Source organism: Oryx dammah, unplaced genomic scaffold, assembly GCF_014754425.2.
Source record: "Oryx dammah isolate SB20612 unplaced genomic scaffold, SCBI_Odam_1.1 HiC_scaffold_21, whole genome shotgun sequence".
NCBI classification, from domain to species: domain Eukaryota; kingdom Metazoa; phylum Chordata; class Mammalia; order Artiodactyla; family Bovidae; genus Oryx; species Oryx dammah.
In genome coordinates this window covers 14,670,218-14,689,287 of record NW_024070205.1, presented here as the reverse complement: position 1 = coordinate 14,689,287, position 19,070 = coordinate 14,670,218, and the positions used below count along the sequence as shown (strand labels likewise).

General features: G+C 36.1%; 1 protein-coding gene across 3 annotated transcripts in view; it reads left to right on the top strand.

Moving 5' to 3' along the window:
- SWT1 (SWT1 RNA endoribonuclease homolog) overlaps positions 1-15,953 on the top strand; it is a 104,913-nt gene extending 88,960 nt beyond the window's left edge. Inside the window, exons 17-20 of one of the 3 annotated variants that reach the window (XR_005725034.1) lie at positions 4,352-4,418; positions 9,048-9,112; positions 14,579-15,210; positions 15,601-15,953. Coding sequence is in view for 2 of the 3 variants with exons in the window: in XM_040263801.1 (XP_040119735.1) it covers positions 4,352-4,418; positions 9,048-9,112; positions 14,579-14,708 (262 nt within the window). In the remaining variant the exon portion in view is untranslated. Of the gene's footprint in view, positions 1-4,351; positions 4,419-9,047; positions 9,113-10,751; positions 10,807-14,578; positions 15,569-15,600 lie in introns of those variants that run through there. The other 2 variants (XM_040263802.1, XM_040263801.1) reach the window with 2 other exon arrangements.
- Positions 15,954-19,070: the final 3,117 nt, after the last annotated feature.

Here is a 19,070-nt window from a genome sequence, read left to right as displayed (position 1 = left end):
TCAGTTCTGTGGGATGTAAGTTTTGATCTATAAATATCCATGAATATGCTGTGTCTTCTTTTGAATTTCTAGAGTTAGATATTAAACTTGAATATTCTAGACTTATTTCCCCACTCCTGAGTCTGATGCTTTACTTTTTCTATCTAGGAGGAAAGTTTTATTTGAATTTTTAAAATCCTTATTTAAAAATTAGTCCATTTTAATACATTATTTGATTTTTAATTTTAGTCAGATTATTTTATTAACTTTAAAAAATTTTTGAGTGGCATACTCTTTTTTTTTCTTTAATGAGATGGGTAGATATTTATCTAATATTGAATGAGATGGAAATGAAGTTTGTTTAATTCAGATGAACATGCTGCTTACTTAATGTTAATTGCTCATCGATAGAGAACTCAAAGTGCTTATGTGGTTATGAGTTAGAACTTCGAGTGAATGTTGCTTCTGCTACTGACTTCCTTTGTGGCTTTGAGAAAGATCTAACAACTACAAAGATTAAGTGTTGGAAAGTACACAAAATAGTTTGCCAGAAGCATTTGTTAAAAGGCAAATTAACTGGGTGTCTATTTCATACAGAGTCTTTTGGATTCTGTAGGAGAGGGAGAGGGTGGGATGATTTGGGAGAATGGCATTGAAACATGTATGATATCATATATGAAACGAATCGCCAGTCCAGGTTCGATGCATGATACTGGATGCTTCGGGCTGGTGCACTGGGACGACCCAGAGGGATGGTATGGGGAGGGAGGAGGAAGGGGGGTTCAGGATGGGGAACACGTGTACATCTGTGGCGGATTCATGTTGATATATGGCAAAACCAATACAATATTGTAAAGTAATTAACCTCCAATTAAAATAAATAAATTGATATTAAATAATAAAATAAAAGACTGTTTCATTTGATTTCATAAAATCACTTAATACAAGAAGTTGTAAGGGTTATCCTTTTTTATTAGTGGATAAAAACATGGGGTCCAGAGTCAAACTAACAGAAATTTAGGTACCTACCACCACTCTGTAGTCTTGGGCAAGTGTTTTACAACCCTAAACCTTGGTTTCTACATCTGAAAACTGGTTTTCATAGCAGCAGCAGCAGCAATATTTATTTACATGTGCCAGGAATTCTGCTAAACATCTTAATTTTAGACATATTGTTTTATTTGCTTCATATAATAACCTTATTCAGTAAGTGCTACTTTCTCCTCATTTCACAGATGAGGAACTGGGGTACAGAAAAGTAGGTAACGTGATTAACTTGGTTTGTAAATAATCGTGATTAACTTGGTATGTAAATAATCTTCTAGCTGCAGATTAAATCCTGCTTCAATCTGTTCCCCAATTCTGATTCCAAAATTCTAAAGTAAAATTTTGTGATTATAACAACTTGAGGATAGGCAGCCATGTCTTCTAATTTTTTTATATTATATAGCTCTTAGTATCATATACATTTGAGAGTATAGTATACATTTGATATGTATTTATTGATTGTTAGGAATTTCTCTTAGAAAACATGTAGATATATTTATAAAAAAAGAATGGCCACTTTCTCTAAGGGCTAGTTCTTTCTATTATTCTTTTTAAAAGTTGCCATTGAAGGGTAATTTTAGTACTTTCATTCTAAGACTCTTTTGTCTTCATGCTGGTATTTTTTAAAAACAAATAAGAAAGCTATAGAGAAGGCTGACCTCTCAAGAATTTGTGTGTGGGGAATTACTTAAGACATGAAAGTCCATAAACCATTTTTCTCCATTTCATTTTTTTGTGTATTTTCAACAAACTGTACTTTCAGTTAGTAAAAGATGGCAATTTTTGTTTATACCAGGCCAAATTCCATTCTCATAAACTCAGAGTTCATTGGCCTTGTTAAAGTCTAAAAGCCCTAATTGAGTATATTTTAATAAAGATTATCTACTCAATTTGGGGCTCAGTTTACCTCAGAACATTTTTTAAGAGTAGCATTTAAGAGTGGTAGGTTTCATAATAAATCCTACAACGTATATCCTTGTTTTTAAAAATAGCATTATAATTTTATTCTGATTATATCAGTAATATATCTGTGAATGATGCTGACATCCCAGTAACCCTTTCCTCGTTACAAGGTAATTCTGTGATATTTTGTCAAATAGTCGAGTATTTAAGTTTGTACAATGTAGATCATTGTACATTTCAGTAAATTTATTTATAAAATCATTGAATTGTTAAAGTGAGTGAATTTTATGGTATGTAAACTGTACCTCAGTAAAACTGTTAAAAAATAAAACCATGCCAGGAGTTGACAATTCTTTCAATTTTTTGCTAATTGGAAAACTAGGATGATGTAATTATTTTCTTTATTTCATAGTGTGGCTATGCTTTGTTGCTATAGATAAATGACTGATTTACCTAAAACTAATTTTTTGTGAAGTATTTCAGGACAGAGAAATGTTTACTTTATTCTCTGGCAAAGAGAAAATATAAGCTTGAAATTTATAAGATTCTTTTATAAAACATTTTTTCATTTATTTTTTTAACTCTCTTTTATGGACAGTTTGGATTATTTCCAAAGTTATAAAAAAGAATGGGTGTAAATTATTCCACATTGCTGATTGTTTGTTTACACTAGGTTACAAAATTGGAACACATTATTTTTTCCATTGCTTTTATAAAACATTGGTTTAACTTATCTATATAGCTTTGTTCTCATTTTAAAAAACAAAGTACTTATGGACTCTTTCCAATGTATTTATTGTCTGCTTTTTCTTTCTTTGGGGTTTTGATATTATTTATATTTTAAAATTACTTATTGGGAGAGTAACTTTTTCCATGAAACTTATTTTTAGGAAGATTTTTGTACGTTCTTAAAGATATTCTGTATGTGTCTTCTCCAAAGGAGTATGATCCATTTAAAATTTGACTATATCCTGAAAAATTATTTTATGTAAGCTATCTTGCAAGTCTAATAAGGGCCAACTTTTTTAAAGATCTAATTAAGATGTTATTGAGATCAGTTAACTAATATTTGACAACATCAAGCATTGGTGAGGATGTGAGGACCTAGAGACATTGTTGTAATTAAAAGGCACTTGGAATTTAAGAATTAATTGGGGTGGCTTCATTTCTCATTAGTTAAATCGTCATGCACTTTATTCTGTGGCTTGAAACTATTAGACATTAGATGATCATAGTTGTCATTGTTACTGTTTTATATGTACCAATATATAGTGCTTGCTGTTCTATCAGACACTGTCATCAAGACTTTACTTATAGTAACTTAATTCTCACTATGATCCTATGATGGAGAAGGCAATGGCACCCCACTCCAGTACTCTTGCCTGGAAAACTCCACAGGCGGAGGAGCCTGATGGGCTGCTGTCTATGGGGTCGCACAGAGTCGGACACAACTGAACGACTTCACTTTCACTTTTCACTTTCATGCATTGGAGAAGGAAATGGCAACCCACTCTAGTGTTCTTGCCTGGAGAATCCCAGGGACGGGGGAGCCTGGTGGGCTGCCATCTATGGGGTCGCACAGAGTCAGACACGACTGAAGTGACTTAGCATGATCCTATGAAGTAAAGACTACTACTTTGCTTGTTTAACAGATAAGGAAAATAAGTCACACAGAACTCACTCAAAAACACAGATCCCCAGGTAGACATTGCTCTTAACCATTTTACCATAATAGGAGGACTGCTTTCCTTTTCTAAAAGAAACAAAAGATTCTTCATCTTGAAAGAATTAAAAAGTACTTAGTGTAAAAAAATGAGAATTAATACTTTACTGCTAGAAGGATGAGTGTTATTTCCAGTGACTGACAGAGCCTGATTACTGATGCTTTTTCATAGATTGTTAGGCAGTTAGTTCAAACAGTATCATTTGAATTCAGTCACATAGTCTTTATTAGTATTTTTTAATGTGTATGGTAGTTTATATCACTTGTCTATTTGCATTGGTTGCACATTTTTGTGGGAAATCTTTATCTGCTGCTTAAAAGATAAGGAGTGTAAATATACTTCGCATTTCCATCTAACTTTTGAAAGATCTGTATCATTGTAACTCAAAATATGAACTATAATTTCACATAAGAATGCTAATAGTTGTTGATTAATTGATGACATATTAATATAAGTAAAGAAAAATATTTTAATAAATTGATATTTCATATCAATTGATATTTGTTGAAGCACATGGTTTATAACTTTAGTTGATAAATAAAACCAAAAAAAGTTTGTAAACATTTTAATAAGCTTATTATACATACTGAGAATAAAGCATCTCTCAGTATAAATATGTTTTGGGAGAAAAGTTCAAGCTATAGTTTTATTTTTTTCTTAATTCATTCCCCCTCCTTTGTTTATATTTTATTTTTTAGGATTTTGGCCCCCAACAGTAATTATCAAGATATTGAGACCCTCTATAACTTCCTAATCAAGTATGAGGTAGGAAAAATATTTTTAAATGTTTATCATATTTCCATTATAATCACATTTTAATATAAACAGAGGTGTTCTAAAATGGAATGCTATTTGATTGCTGTTTACTTTAAATTCTTAAATGCCACCAAAGTTTGCCAGCGACATTCATGTTTTGTCTTTCATTCTCTTAAGTAAGCACATGTAGTAGAGACCTATACTAATACCGCATGGAATTGTTTCCCATCAAGGGCGCTGTTGGTATGCTGGATAGGTCATTTCTTCAGTGTGGAACGTTGCAGTATTTTTCAATATCTCTGATTCTCAGATACTAAATGCTAGTACTCTCTCAGTCATTGTGACAGCCAAAAATACCCTCCCACCGCACTCAGCTCATAGACCCAGATGGCCCCTAGGGAGGAAGAACCACCTCCAGTTGAGCACCACTGATTACTGAAAACGCAAGCTATAATTTAGTTTTCTCCGTAGCAGCAGCATAGACCCTGGAATTAAATCTCTGATGAGGCTCCAGTGTATTTTGTAAATTAATCTGCATGCTTTTCTTATTCTTGTTGATCCAAGGAAAGTATTCTGTTGATCTTCAGTTTTCTTTGCTTACAGTTCTTTGCCCATGTGCCCATATATTCTTTCTTTTTGAGGGTGTGTGTGTTTAATTTTTAAAAACACTCTAAATATAGGAATATGACATATTCAGGTATCACTTTTCTTGTGAAGTTGAACATCTTTATATGTATTCCTTTGCTTTTATACCTGATTAGCTCTTCAACATTTTTTTTTAATTAAAAATTTTTTTTAGTTTGGCTCTGCTGGATCTTTGTTGATGTGCAAGGGCTTTCTCTAGTTGTGGTGCCCAGCCTTCTGATTGTGGTGGCTTCTCTTGTTACAGAGCATGGGCTGTAGAGCACAGGCTCAGTAGCTGAGGCTCATGGGCTTAGTTGCTCCAAAGCATGTGATTCCTGGAGCAGGGATCAAACCCATGTACCCTGCCCTGGCAGGTGGATTCTTAACCACTGGACCACCAAGAAGTCCTCTGTAACTTTTTTATGCCACATCTTATATTAAGAACCTAGTGTTGAAGAACATGGACTCTGAAGTCAAACTAGTCATGTTCAAATGTTGGTTCTGCCGCCAGTTAAGTGTATAATCTTAGAAGAGTTATCTGATTGTCCTTGTCTCAGTTGCCTCATCTTAAAATGGGAATAACATAAGTAGATAAATTACAGCTATTCTTTAAATAAGACTAAATAACTTAATATATGTAAAGTGCTCCAAACAGTACCAGGCACAAAGTAAGTGTTCAGTAAGTGTTACTTCTCTTATTTAAGGAATAAATGGTGTTTATGTGTACCTTTTAAAAGTTACCCTTAATATGTTCAGTTCAGTTCAGTTGCTCAGTTGTGCCCATCTCTGTGGCCCCATGGACTGCAGCACTCTAGGCTTTGCTATCCATCAACTCCCAGAGCTTATTCAGACTCATGGCCATTGAGTCGGTGATGCCATCCAACCATCTCATCCTCTGTCGTCCCTTTCTCCTCCTGCCTTCAGTCTTTTCCAGTATCAGGGTCTTTTCCAAGGAGTCAGTTCTTCGCATCAGGTGGCTGAAGTATTGGAGTTTCAGTTTGCAGCATCAGTCCTTCCAATGAATATTCAGGACTGATTTCCTTTACGATTTACTGGTTGGATCTCCTTCCAGTCCAAGGGACTCTCAAGAGTCTTCTCCAACACCACAGTTCTCAATGCTGTATAACCACGTTATGTGATTATTAAGATAATTTCCTCTTTTGAGATGATTTGATGAAATAATTATTTCATCATACTTTCTGAATTTCAATCCAATAAAAATTTATTTGGAAAAACAGTGGGACAATTTTAAAATCACATCCTGGAAAAATCTGATATATAGGTCTTTGGGGGGTTTAGTACTTTCTGTTGCTGAGAGCATTGGGAGAAAATACCCAATTTGTTATTTATAAGAATATGTGGATCTGAGTCCCAGATTTTTAAAGTTATTTCTATTAGCAGAACTGCATCCCCAATACCAGTTATTACATTGGATGTATTTGTCTCATAAGCAGTGATAGGGACAATCTAAAATTTTTAAGATGTTTGGCTGTCACTATACTTAAACCTTTGCTTCCTGATCTTGATTTTTTTTAAGAATTAAGAATAATATGACCATTTCTCATATTTGGCACTCACTGTTAATAGTACAACTAAGAATTAATGATACCAATTCCATTTTACAATCATAACTCTTAATGTTTACTGACCGGGTTTTTTTTTAGTTATTTGTTTTCTGGGAATTAAAATTGCACACTTAAGCACAGAAATGATACTTAATAGTGTAATTTAAAACATCCCAATATGACTAATTTAAAATATCTTGTATCAAAACTAATGAAGATAGTGAAATGATATATTTCTGGCTAGAGCCTGTGAGTATGTCATGAATCTGTGCTTTAGTTTTCCTTTGTTAGTAGGTTCACTGCTGACTTTAGAAGTCATCTGCTATAACCCGGAGCCACATCACCCCAGCCTTGTTCTGGGAGAAGGGTCTAAATAGATGTGGGTGATTGTTTTCAAAACTACAGATAAATCAGAGAGTTGATTTTTTTGTTTTCTAAAAATCTGCTAATGGCTTCAAGAACTTTTTTGTATTTATATTATGTCAAGTTCAAAATCAGTTCTTCAGCTGATTTTTCTCAACAGTTGATAGAGAATAGATTATTCCTTTTATCTTATGATCAAAGATCTGCAGTGTTGACTGCCGACATTTGCTGGCCTAAGTCTGGAAACATTTATAGGTCCCAGCATGTTGGGGCAATAGTGAAAATATCAAAGGCCCTTGAGATCATCAGGGCAGAACATATAGAAAAATAGGAATCGAACTGGTTGATAAGTTAACTCTAAATGTATATCTTAAAACATTTTTAGAAGATTATTTTAATAAAAATTATAAAGTACCTAAAAATTAATCATGGTAAATCATATACCACTTTCTTAAATCATTAAATATAATAGTAAATATTATGTATAATTAAATAACATTTTCAGCAAAAATTGAGAATTACATATATTTCAAATTTATGTTTAAAAACTATGTGTTTTTAACTTTTAGTGAATGGAACATTTTCTATACAGATATGTTTGAATTTGTTATAAAAATACTGAAAGAAGCTCATGGAACTTTTGCAAATAAGCAATACCCTAAACTCTACAGGAGACTTTCATGATATAAATCTTTAAAGTAGTGTTAATTAAGTCAATGTAGGAACAAAAATTTTTCCTCATCAAAAATGCATATGGTAATAATAACATAAGTATTTTTAAAAGTAAAGTGAATAGAAGATAGTTTCAGTTAGTTTCCCTTCACTAATTCAGAATTTCTAGAAAGTTAGACACCATGTTATTTCTTGAGTAATCCAGGGCTAAGGGCTAAGTCGCTTCAGTCATGTCTGACTCTTTGCGACCCTCTGGACTATAGTCCCCCTCAGGCTCCTCTGTCCATGGGATTTTCCAGGCGAGAATACTGGGGTGGGTAGGCATTTCCTTCTCCAGGGGGTCCTCCTGACCAAAGGATTGAACACCTGGCTCTTATGTCTCCTGCACTGGCAGATGGGTTCTTTACCACTAGTGCCATCTGGGAAGCCCCCCTTGAGTCATCTGATACAAAGAATTTCCTTCTGCAAATTTCCAGATTCTTCCTTGCAACATAAATAAAACATTGCCTAAATCAGTAGTAAGCCTCAAGAAATACAGGAAATATAGGATTCCTTCACTGTGTTCTCCACATGTGCCACAAAAAGTTTTTGTATGATGAAGGACTTTTATTTTTACAGTATTATAAATTGTGAATTATAATAGATATTTATAAACTTAAACATATTCATTTAAATATGTAGACATTGATAGTCGGAAAAACACATTTATTTAGAAAGTGTCTATAAATCATCCATTTCCCAAAACAGATTTTTCCACACAGTTCATTACCTTAGTGTTTAAAGTTATTCAGTAATAACTTTCAGAAGGGTCAACCATAGTATTCAAATGTTGTTAGATTTGACTACTTAACTTTTTCTTTCAGCTTGAATTATTTCTAATGTTCATGAAATAAACAAGATGTGGCTGATTCTGTTTACAACAGTCTACCTGTCTGACCCAAATCTACGGTAGCTTTAGGTATAGGTATTAAATGTTAACAATTTATATACTTTTCCCAGAAAATAAATATTAAGTATGTTAGAGCTAGGCTAACTGATGCATGAAATCTGCTGATAAGAGCCAGCATAGTAGAATTTAGTGTTGCATGTATTATACACGGTTTTTTTTTCTGTCCATTTGATCTCTAAAGTGATCATCTGCTTTGTTGGGAGTCCCACAGATCCCAGGACCATCTCACTTCTTTTGGTTCTGTAAACAGATTAAGTTGTAACAATAGGACTAATATTTTTACACATAGTTCAGTGTTAAGTGTTATGTTCACTGAACTTCTAATTGTTGTTATTTAGTCCTTTTTATGCAAAAGCTAAAAACTTGACATTCTCCTCCTTCAGAATATGAACCATTCTAATTGTTCTCTCACCTTTCATTTGACTTAATATGCATTTTTAATAGCTATATCTTGATTCTTTTCAGGTAAATAAAAATGTCAAATTTACTGCCCAGGAACTTTATGATTGTGTTTCACAGGCTGAGTATCGGTAAGTCATATATGTAGGTAGTCATATATATATATATGTATGTAGATACATCAAAGTAACATGCTCTTGCCATGTATAGCACTAACTAGGTGGTGGTGAAGGGTTCTTTTTATGTCTTCACTATATTATGATTTCTTTTTAGCTTTTATAAATATGAAATAGTTCATACATATAAAAAAACTGTGTATATATATATATGCACATAGCAAGTTTAATTTTTAAAGTAAATTCTCAAGTTTAGATGTGTCAAGGCTCTTTTTATATTTTTCAAAAATATTGAAGACCCATCCCTAAGAGCCTTTGCTTATGTGGGTTTTATCTATCTATAGAAATTAGAATTGAGAAATTTCTAATATTTATTCATTTAAATAGGCTGTATACAGTTTTCTCTGTTCATCTGGCATTTTCCACTAATGAAATCATATATAAGAAAATAGGAAATTTTTGTTGTGCTCAAATTGTTCTTTAATGTATCAATGCTGTTACAATAAATTGTGTTCAAAACAAGAACTGTAGCAGAACTGACTGGATTCTCACTGCTGTGTAATATGCCACTGTATCACTTAACCAGTTTGTTTGCCATTTATAATTTGTAGATATATTTGTGTAGCTACAGAATTGTATGAGTGGACACAATGACAAAGTTAACTATCAAGGTGGCTCTACTGGTAAAACTCTAGATTGATAAATATGTTTGATGATATCAAGACACTAAAACTGATACTCATACACAAATGTTACCAGGCAGCATAACTGAAAATTCACTCATTCACTAGATTAACATAATTTTTCTAAGAAAATCTGAAGCCAGTTAGGCATGCATCATCTGTCATAGCTGAGGATGAAAATGATTTTTTACCCTAATCTTCAGACTACCAATTAATCAGTTATGTTCTGATTCATGGGCTTCCGTGGTGGCTCAGTGGTAAAGAATCCATCAGCCATTGCAGGAGACATGGGTTCAATCCCTGGGTCCCGAAAATCCCCTGGAGAAGGAAATGGCAAACTACTCCAGTATTCTTGCCTGGAGAACTCCATGGACAGAGGAGTCTGGTGGGCTACAGTCCATGGGATCACAAAAGAGTCAGACATGACTCAGCAGCTAAACAACAATCAACAACTCTTACTTATAGATTGTTACAGATAATCTGCATTTAAAGGTTTGTATACTTGAGATTTGGATCAAAAATATAATGTCTTCCAGTCTTGGCAATATTTTTGAAGGTGTGTAAAGCTCCGTATATAACTTGGAGGGCAGAGTCCCTTACAGGATGGTTCCATTCACATGTCTAAAATTATTTTGACTTTAGCTTACTGTTTAAATATTTGGAAAGTTTTTTTGGTTTATTTTGTTTTGGAGAGGGAAAGGATGCAAGTGTCAAATGTTCAAAGTTAAAGTAGTACCTATTTTTCTCTTTGTTTTCTTTGCACTTACAATGCCAAGAATTTGAACTATGATAGTAATTAATAAGCTCCCTCTTATTAATCCTGAAAGGATGATTTTAAAGAGAAATCCAATATGTCTAATATCTTGAATGCATTGGAAAATGGCAGTTGCTGTTCAAGTGGGCTTTTAAAGTTAATAGCTTTTAGATTTGTTATTCTGTTGTTTCTTTAAAATTATTTGCTATATTTTCAGTGAATGGTACCTCCCATATGAACCTCTGGTATACTCCACAGCTCACAGTTTTCAAGTAAGTTGCCAGAAGACAGAGGTTCTTTCTGTTTCAGTAGTTCATACTAGACGCAGAGCCAAACGCAATAGATAAGAGGTAGCGAAGCTTCCCTGTGACTCAGAAATGAAAACGGAAGAATGATTTAACTTCATTATATTAAGAAAAACAATTACTTAGAATGTCTGACTTTGCTAATCTTTGTTTTTGATTTGTGATGTGTTAGTTGTGAAGGAAGAGGCTGTTGATGTGTCAACATCAAATTTATTGCAATAGGGAAGAAATTAAGTAGCTCAAGAAGAAAACTATTTTATAGGTTCTGATAAGGCAGGTAATTAAGGTTTCACATTGAAAGTGGTTTGGACCAAAATTTGAATTCCATGACACAGCAGAACCTTGGTGTTTCTGTGTATACATCAGTTAGTGTTTGCTCTCTTCTGCAGTTTGTAGATTCTTTGTCCTAGCTTTTGCTCTTGCCAGTGGGGTCTGAGCACTGCTTACCCTGAGCAGATGAGGAGTTTGCTCAGAAAATCCAGGATGGTAAATTAATAAGATTATCAAATAAATTACTAAATAAATATCTTGTGTGATATCCTCTATTAATACATATATGAAAAATAAATTAGGAATAGTGTTTAATTAACTTTGCTTGACCTATGAATTCTTGACAGAATGTTCTGGCGTGTTTACAAGACAATGCACAATTGTGCATTTTTTCGTGTGAAATGCACTTTAGTTTGTGACATCAGCTCCTTCAGGTACCTGGTATATCCAAATAATATGCTGCCTAAGGCATGAGCAACTGAACCAAACTGAACTGGAGGCACGAGTATCAGGAACAACTTTGTTTTCCTTATGGCAAGAGCTTTCCGGAATTACTGCTTTCTGAACTCCAGGGATCAGCTCTGTGGTAGGATCACATTAGAGCTCTGGTTCTCTGAAGTGTGGTTCCTGGAGCTGAGTGTTAGCACCATCTGGGAACTTGCAAGAAATGTACTCTAATACTCCAGCCCAGACCTTCTGAATCAAAAACTGTTTATATACTGTTGTTATATGTACTACATTGTATTTCATTTTCCCTTTACTTGAGATGCACATTGCAAGTGTTTAGAAACATTAAGAGAGCTGTAAAGCAATATCCATTGTACTCTTTTTCTTGTACCTAGAAAGGATTTTGGAAAAAATATTAGAGGTAGGGTACTTCAATTTACTACTGCCATGCCACTTTGACAAAATTAGCTATTGAAATGAATCAGATAACTGCTGCAGTTATTTTTTTATTGATTTGATCAAATTTCTGCTTATTTTGACCCATCTGAGATTTGGTCAAAGTTAGTTTCAGACTCATAATAGGATGATTTAGAAAATCAGTGGCAGTTCTGTAGAAATTTCACGAACAGTACAGAATTGCAGAACTAGAAGCAATCTCCAGTCTTTAGCTTTGTTCCAGAAAGGATGAGGAGTTGGGATTGTTTAGTTTGGCAAAGAAATAGGACCACCTGTAAGGGACATAAAATATCTGTACTGTTGGAGGAAACAGGGATAACAACTTCTTGTTTTGTTTTAATTTAGGCAAACAGCTTATAGATTTTTTTTTAAAAGCCCAATGTAAAGAAAGAACTTTCTAGCAATTAAGAGATATCAGAATAGGTAATAGGCTTTCTCTCAGTTGTAAATGTCTCATCAGCGAGAGGTGAAAGCCAAGGTGAGATAAGTCATTGGAGATGCTACAGAACAGTAGGCAAAGGTGTTAAGGTAAGCAGTGTCTAATATTCTGCTATTCTGCTTCTAATCCATTGGGGAAAGGAACTCAAAAATTCCTATCATGATAGTCTGGTATCGACCAAACACATGATGGGTGTGTTTGGTCGATACTAGAAAAACATCTGATACTTTCCTTAGCAGCAATGACAACTTGATGAAGGAAAGCAAAATCTGTGGCTGATAATCCATCATCAGAATGCTGCCTCACACAGATAAAGAAACTACATGCCACTAGGATGAAAAGAGGGCATAGGGCTCACCTCTTAACTAGGAGAGGAGGGAAAAAGAGAAGAAATAAGACACTGAAATAGATGAAAAGTCTAGTTACTAAAAGAGTTTTTTTCCACATGTAGAATAAGTAATCAAGAACAGGAATAGGGACCTACCCTTTTAATTTCATTTTTAAGTTTATAGGAAAACATTTTATATCTCTCCTATTTTGGATCTCTTAGAGTCTTCCGAAGATCATTTTCTGAGTAGTTGTAAAGAACTGGCAAGAACATAACACTGATTTTAAGCACTCTAAATATAGGAAATAGGTCTAGAGTAATAGAGTCAAAAGTCAGGTTTGAATCAGCCTCACTATGTGTTTTCAGGAAGTGAGGCCTCTCCAAAAATACAGTGTGTTTACTTTGCTGCCATTGTTAGCTCTCATCCTATTCCTTCAGTTCTGACTCACTTCTTTTCCCTTTGTGCCCTGCATCGGGGGATTCATGGGTGGGGGAGGAGGGGTAGTGTGCAAAGGTAGCAAGGAGTCCTTCCCAATACCCTGGAGGTGGCTCAGAGCAATCTTAGAAACCAGAGAAGTAATAGCAGTGTACATGCTGCTTAGTTGCTCAGTTGTGTCTGACTCTTTGTGGCCATTTGGACAGACTCCTCTGTCCATGGGATTTTTCAGGCAAGAATACTGAAGTGGATTGCCATTTCCTCCTCCAGGGGATCTTCCCAACCCAGGGATCGAAGCTTCATCTCCTGAGTCTTCTGCATTCAAGCAGATTGTTTACCCACTGAGCCACTGGGGGCTTCCCAATAACTGTGTAACTTTCATAATAAAAAACTGCTGTTTTCTGATGCAGTACTGGATACTGGGTAGTCTTCGTGAACTTATACAGACGACCTCTCAGTAGATTTAAATAGGTTTTCAGGGGATTTAAGCTCCTGACACCATGTATAATGAGTTGGTGCTCTAACTGATGACTCAGTGATCCCACAGTTAATAGTCCTCCTGTCAGCTTTTGAAATTCGCCTAAGCTTAATGTTAGATACAGTTGTGAGTAGCTGGGGCAAATATCAGGCATTTACTACCTCCTTCCTCACTTCATTTGTTAATGGCTAAGTGATTGATTCTCTTTAAGAGTCAAAGCTGTCAACTTCCTGCTCCCTGTCCAGGGTCTGTTCCTGTCTGGAGGTGTGTCCTCTTAGAATCCACTAGTCTTGCTGTCCTTTAACTCCCAAACCAAATAAAACAAAAATATGTGATCTACTCTACAGTCTCCTTATTGGCAGCAGGTCTTCCTTGGAAACCTTTATTCATGAATTCAGTAATATCCTCAAGATTGTCTCCATGATGACTATCTAAGAATTGTGTTACTAAGTTGTTTATCCTGCCAAGTTATTTGGTTCATTGGAAGGACTGATGCTGAAGCTGAAACTCCAGTACTCTGGCCAGCCACCTGATGCGAAGAACAGACTCATTTGAAAAGACCCTGATGCTGGGAAAGATTGAAGGTGGGAGGAGAAGGGGACGACAGAGGATGAGATGGTTGGATGGCCTCACCGACTCAATGGATATGAGTTTGAGTAAACTCCAGGAGTTGGTGATGGACAGGGAGGCCTGGCATGATGCAGTCCATGGGGTCACAAAGAGTCCGACACGACTGAACGACTGAAGAAACCATTTCTCTAGGCATTTTTACTCTCAAGTATCAAATAATGTATTCCCAATCCCAGTGTTCTCCTTTTGTAGTGAGATTTTTTCATTTATCTGGCTGACTGTCTTGTAGTCATGTAACAATTCTTTATCCTCTAGGGAAAAGTTGACCGTTGGATGCCGCCAGCTGACTGAGATGGAATACACCATGCAGCAGTGCAACGCCTCTGTCTATATGGAGGCCAGAAGCAGGGGATGGCGTGAAGACATGCTCAACGATAGGACCTAAGTGCCGATTTGTAACTTAGAAGGAACTGCATTTGTCTTCAGGAACAACAGAGTACTTTTCAACCTTTTGTGCCAAACCTGAGAGACTTACAAGAAATCTCATAGGTATAAAAAGATGATTGCCTAATACTGACAATCTCATTGAGCTTCTATTGGCATCCATTGTGGAATAAATCGTGGACTCTTCAGAAGTTGACCTTACCTCCCTACCTCTACTCCTAATACTGAGCCAATGTGACTAACGAAAGGAGAGCCATCTTTTTGGACATCTTAGGGCAAAAGCCACTGTGGCATCTGAGGAAGGCCAGGGACCCAGCATTAGCATCTCCCTCAACCCCAAATACGGGTTGGTGACCAGAGACACTTTGAAACCTCAAGAAAGAATTAGGACATGGCCATGGGCATTGTATTCCACAGGAGAAATCTACCCTAGGCTGTTTCTGATCAGACTGTCTTCCATGCAGACCTGGTGAAGTAATCACATCCCTTTAACTTCCCCCAAGGTAAGGGAAGTAGAACTTTTAGTTCAGCTACACCTTGCTACAGTAGCCTCTTCTCTTCCCTGGGTGTGTCGCTCTTCAGGAAGTTTCCAATGGAAAGAACAGGGAGACCCCTCTACTCAGTTTTCAGATGTGAAGCAGCGTGGATTTATGGGATCAGGTGGCAGTGGCTGATGTTTGTCCCTAGCTAAACCAAGTGTTTAATTGACTTATTTCGTTATACCATAAGTTGGAAATCCTTGTTTACTAAAGTATAGTATGCTGTTGTTAATACATTTGAGAAAATCTGATTTAGTATTCTATTATAAATGTTAATTTATTTTTTAAAGCAATAAATTATTTTTAGTGATTTTGCTTTTCATCTTCCAAATTTTGTTTCTGAACTATGTACAGGTATGACTATAAAAGGGACCCTCTGATAGAAGAGAATTATGTGGAGTGCTCACTACCAGGAAGAAGGATCTAATGAGCTTTGTTTGCATAGAAAGCCACATCTCCTCCCAGGGGCCCAAAGTGCCCTCAGGGAAATGAGCCCTTGTAGAAGGAGAAGCTTCCAAAGCATCTCTGCTGTCTGCCTCTTTCCTTTTCCTTTCTCAGGAGCCAAGAAAGCATCCCCTCCTCTTAATAAAAGAGCTTTCATCAGATTTTTCTTCCTCAACTACTTCTAGTTATTATTGGGTTTTACTCTATTTGGGTTTTTTTTTTTTTTTTTGCTGGTGGTGGCTCGCAGTTTGCAGGATCTTAGTTCCCCAGGCTCATGCTGTGGACTCTGTGGAACTCCCTGCTCTGCTTCCTTACCTCTCTTTTTCCCTTTTATCTTTTTAATATGTTATACTTTTTAGGAAGTTTCTTTTCACTCTGATTATGACTTATTTCACCCTATACATGTGGATTTTAATTTTATCCTAGTCTTTGTATCTTACACTTTCTGCATTGTCAGTTTTCAGCCTTTTTATTTAAATATTTATTATAAGATGTGTTTTCTTTCTAGTCTTATTTTTATCTTTGGCTACATTCTTTAAAAAATTTTTAGTGTTTGTTTCTTTGAAATGTCAGATATTTGTTGTTGTTGCCTTTTCCTGATTTTAAACTTTCTGCTTTTTTTCCCTAATAGTCCATTGCAGGAGTTGAGGGCTTCCTTTCCTCCTGTCCCCTACTCTTTTTTTTTTCTGGGTCTCCTCTCTGGATTGGAGTAAGTTAGTTGACGTAATGATCATTTAAGCACTCCCTTGCACAGAACATAAATTTGTTTTGATAGGAGATTATCAGATCTTTAGAGCTTCAGGTTTTAAAATCTCCATTCAGTATGGATAGCTATTGTATTTTGAGGGGACTGATGAAGAAAATCCCATGAGGGGAAGAGCTCTCTGCGTAATGCCTTGCCTTAAGGGAGGAGCTGTGATAACTTCCTGAGACGCAATACCCAAGGATTATTCCAGTAGAGTTCATGGAACCATTTTACACCAACCTTTCCTAGCTTACTTCCACAAGATCGTCTGTTTCCTTCTAGGAAGGACCTGGTTTGAATCCTCTGGTTTTTAGCTGCCATAGCTCTTCCAGCATTCTGAGCCAAAGAAAAGTTGGCTCAAGAATGTTGTGTCCTACTGGGTCTTCTTGTTAGGACCTGCAGTGGGCAATTGGAACTGCACAGGGTGGAACCTCTCAGATGGGTTCATTTCACTTTCCTGTCATTGTCTTTGCCTGTCATATGAAAGACAGGGGACACAAGACCACCCTGAAACTTTATTTCCTTGATCTTTTGGCCATCATCTTAAAAACAGAAGTCCTTTCACCCTTTCAAGGTTGACCCACTATTTAGTGTCTTGGTCTCCCTTAGACTTCCCTGGTGGCTCAGATGGTAAAGCATCTGCCTACAATGTGGGAGACCCAGGTTTGATCCCTGGGTTGAGAAGGTCCTCTGGAGAAGGAAATGGCAACCCACACCAGTACTCTTGCCTGGAAAATCCCATGGACAGAGGAGCCTGGTAGGCTACAGTCCACGGGGTCGCAAAGAGTCAGACACCAATGACTGACTTCACTTTCTTACAGTTCGTATTCCTGATGTGACATCTCAAGTTCACCTACCTTTTGGAGCCTTTTAGCTCCTACTGACTCATCCCATGAGTTGGAATGAATTTACCTTTTTTTCTAAGAGGGAATGTATCTGACTATTGAATAATGAAATGCATCTTCCAGTGAGGGATGCTGCCACCAGTACTCCTTTTCTGATTCAGATTGGATCAGATCAGACTGACAGCCCATTCTCTACCCAGTTGCTGGCTCCCTAGGCTATTTGGCCAAAAAAAAACAAAAAACCCCACTCCAGGGAAAACAAGCAGCTGCATGAGCATGAGCAGAATCTATAGCTGTGAACCAAGAAAAGAAGGTGGTAAGACATTCAGATCTCAGGTACCACCAAGGCTCAGTATTCCTAACTACAATCTAAACTGAGTCTCCTAGCCTGTGCAACTCGATTGTAGACTAAAGGTTGTAGGCAAAACTACATTAATTCGGGACATAACCCTTGCATGGCCAGAGAGAATGAATGGTTCCCTGATGTGATTTCTAGTCAGTAAAATACTAACATGTCCTAGCCTTTTGTAAAAAGCCTTTTCTTTTAAAGGTTTGGTTAAGCTAGACAGAACCTTTCCAACTATTTTTAGTTTTGTCAGACACTATCACACAGCAGCTCACCTGTTATAGGAGTTTCAACCGCTCCTTAAAATTCCCTGGTGCCTTTTTGTAGCCAACTCCCATCCCTACCTCAGGAAGCCTCTGATGTCTCCTGTCCATGTAGTTTTCTGGAATGCTCTGTAAACGGAGGCTTTTCACTTAGCATGAGGCTTCTGAGGACCCGTTCATGTTTTATCCTGTTTTTATTCCTTAGTATTTCATTGTATGGATGTACCCGTCTATCCATTCACCAACTGGAAGGATATTTGAGTTTTCAGATTTTGGTGATTATGAATAAAACTATTATACTCATACACAGGTTTCTCTAAGAACATGTTTTCATTTCACTTGGATAAATACTTAGGAATAGGGCTACTGTCTCATAGAATATTTAACTTTGTAAGAAACTGTCAAACTTTCCAAAGTGTATCATTTTGCTTTTTACATTTTCCTAATGATCAATGATAGTAAGCACATTTTCATGTTACTATTAGATTCCATTTATCAGTGTCTTTTTCCAAACCTTTTGCAGGATGTTTCCGTTCGTCTCTTAAATTTTTCTGATTCATTAAAATTTGGTATTCTGTGTTCCTCTTTTTCTAAGCTAAAATTATATTAGTCCCATTATTCTCTCTGAGCAATGTTTTGCCGTCTATTCAGACATATGCCCTTTTTAGATTCTTGTATTCCTACAAGATATCAACCCTAGATATACCCAGCTTAATAACTGAACTTTGCTTCTCACCCTTATTCAAACCCCTAATAGAGTACTGAGCTTCTAACAGAGAAGCCTAAATATTTTGAAGCCATGACGTGCACTTGAGCACATCCCGCTCTGTATCTACTGTACTTACTGTTCAGTTATCAGTATTACTCATCTTTAAGACTCTTGAGAAACTTCTGGTCTTTTATGAAGAAAACTGGTACTTCACAGTTATTTGCCTTCAGATGATTTAGTCAGTGGGTTTCCTGCTAACAGGCCCGAATTTGTGTGGCCTGGCCTTACTAAGTATATGAGATTCATATATTGATATTTCCTTGTTTTCTCAGTGGGAGACTCTTCAAATTTTTTGAAACAAAGCAAGATACAAAAAATACTAATACTATGGAGACTGTTGTCTGTGACTCACAGTCTTGTAACTGTAACTGTGGAGATGCAGTAATGTCCTATATGTCTCCTTTGCCTACCC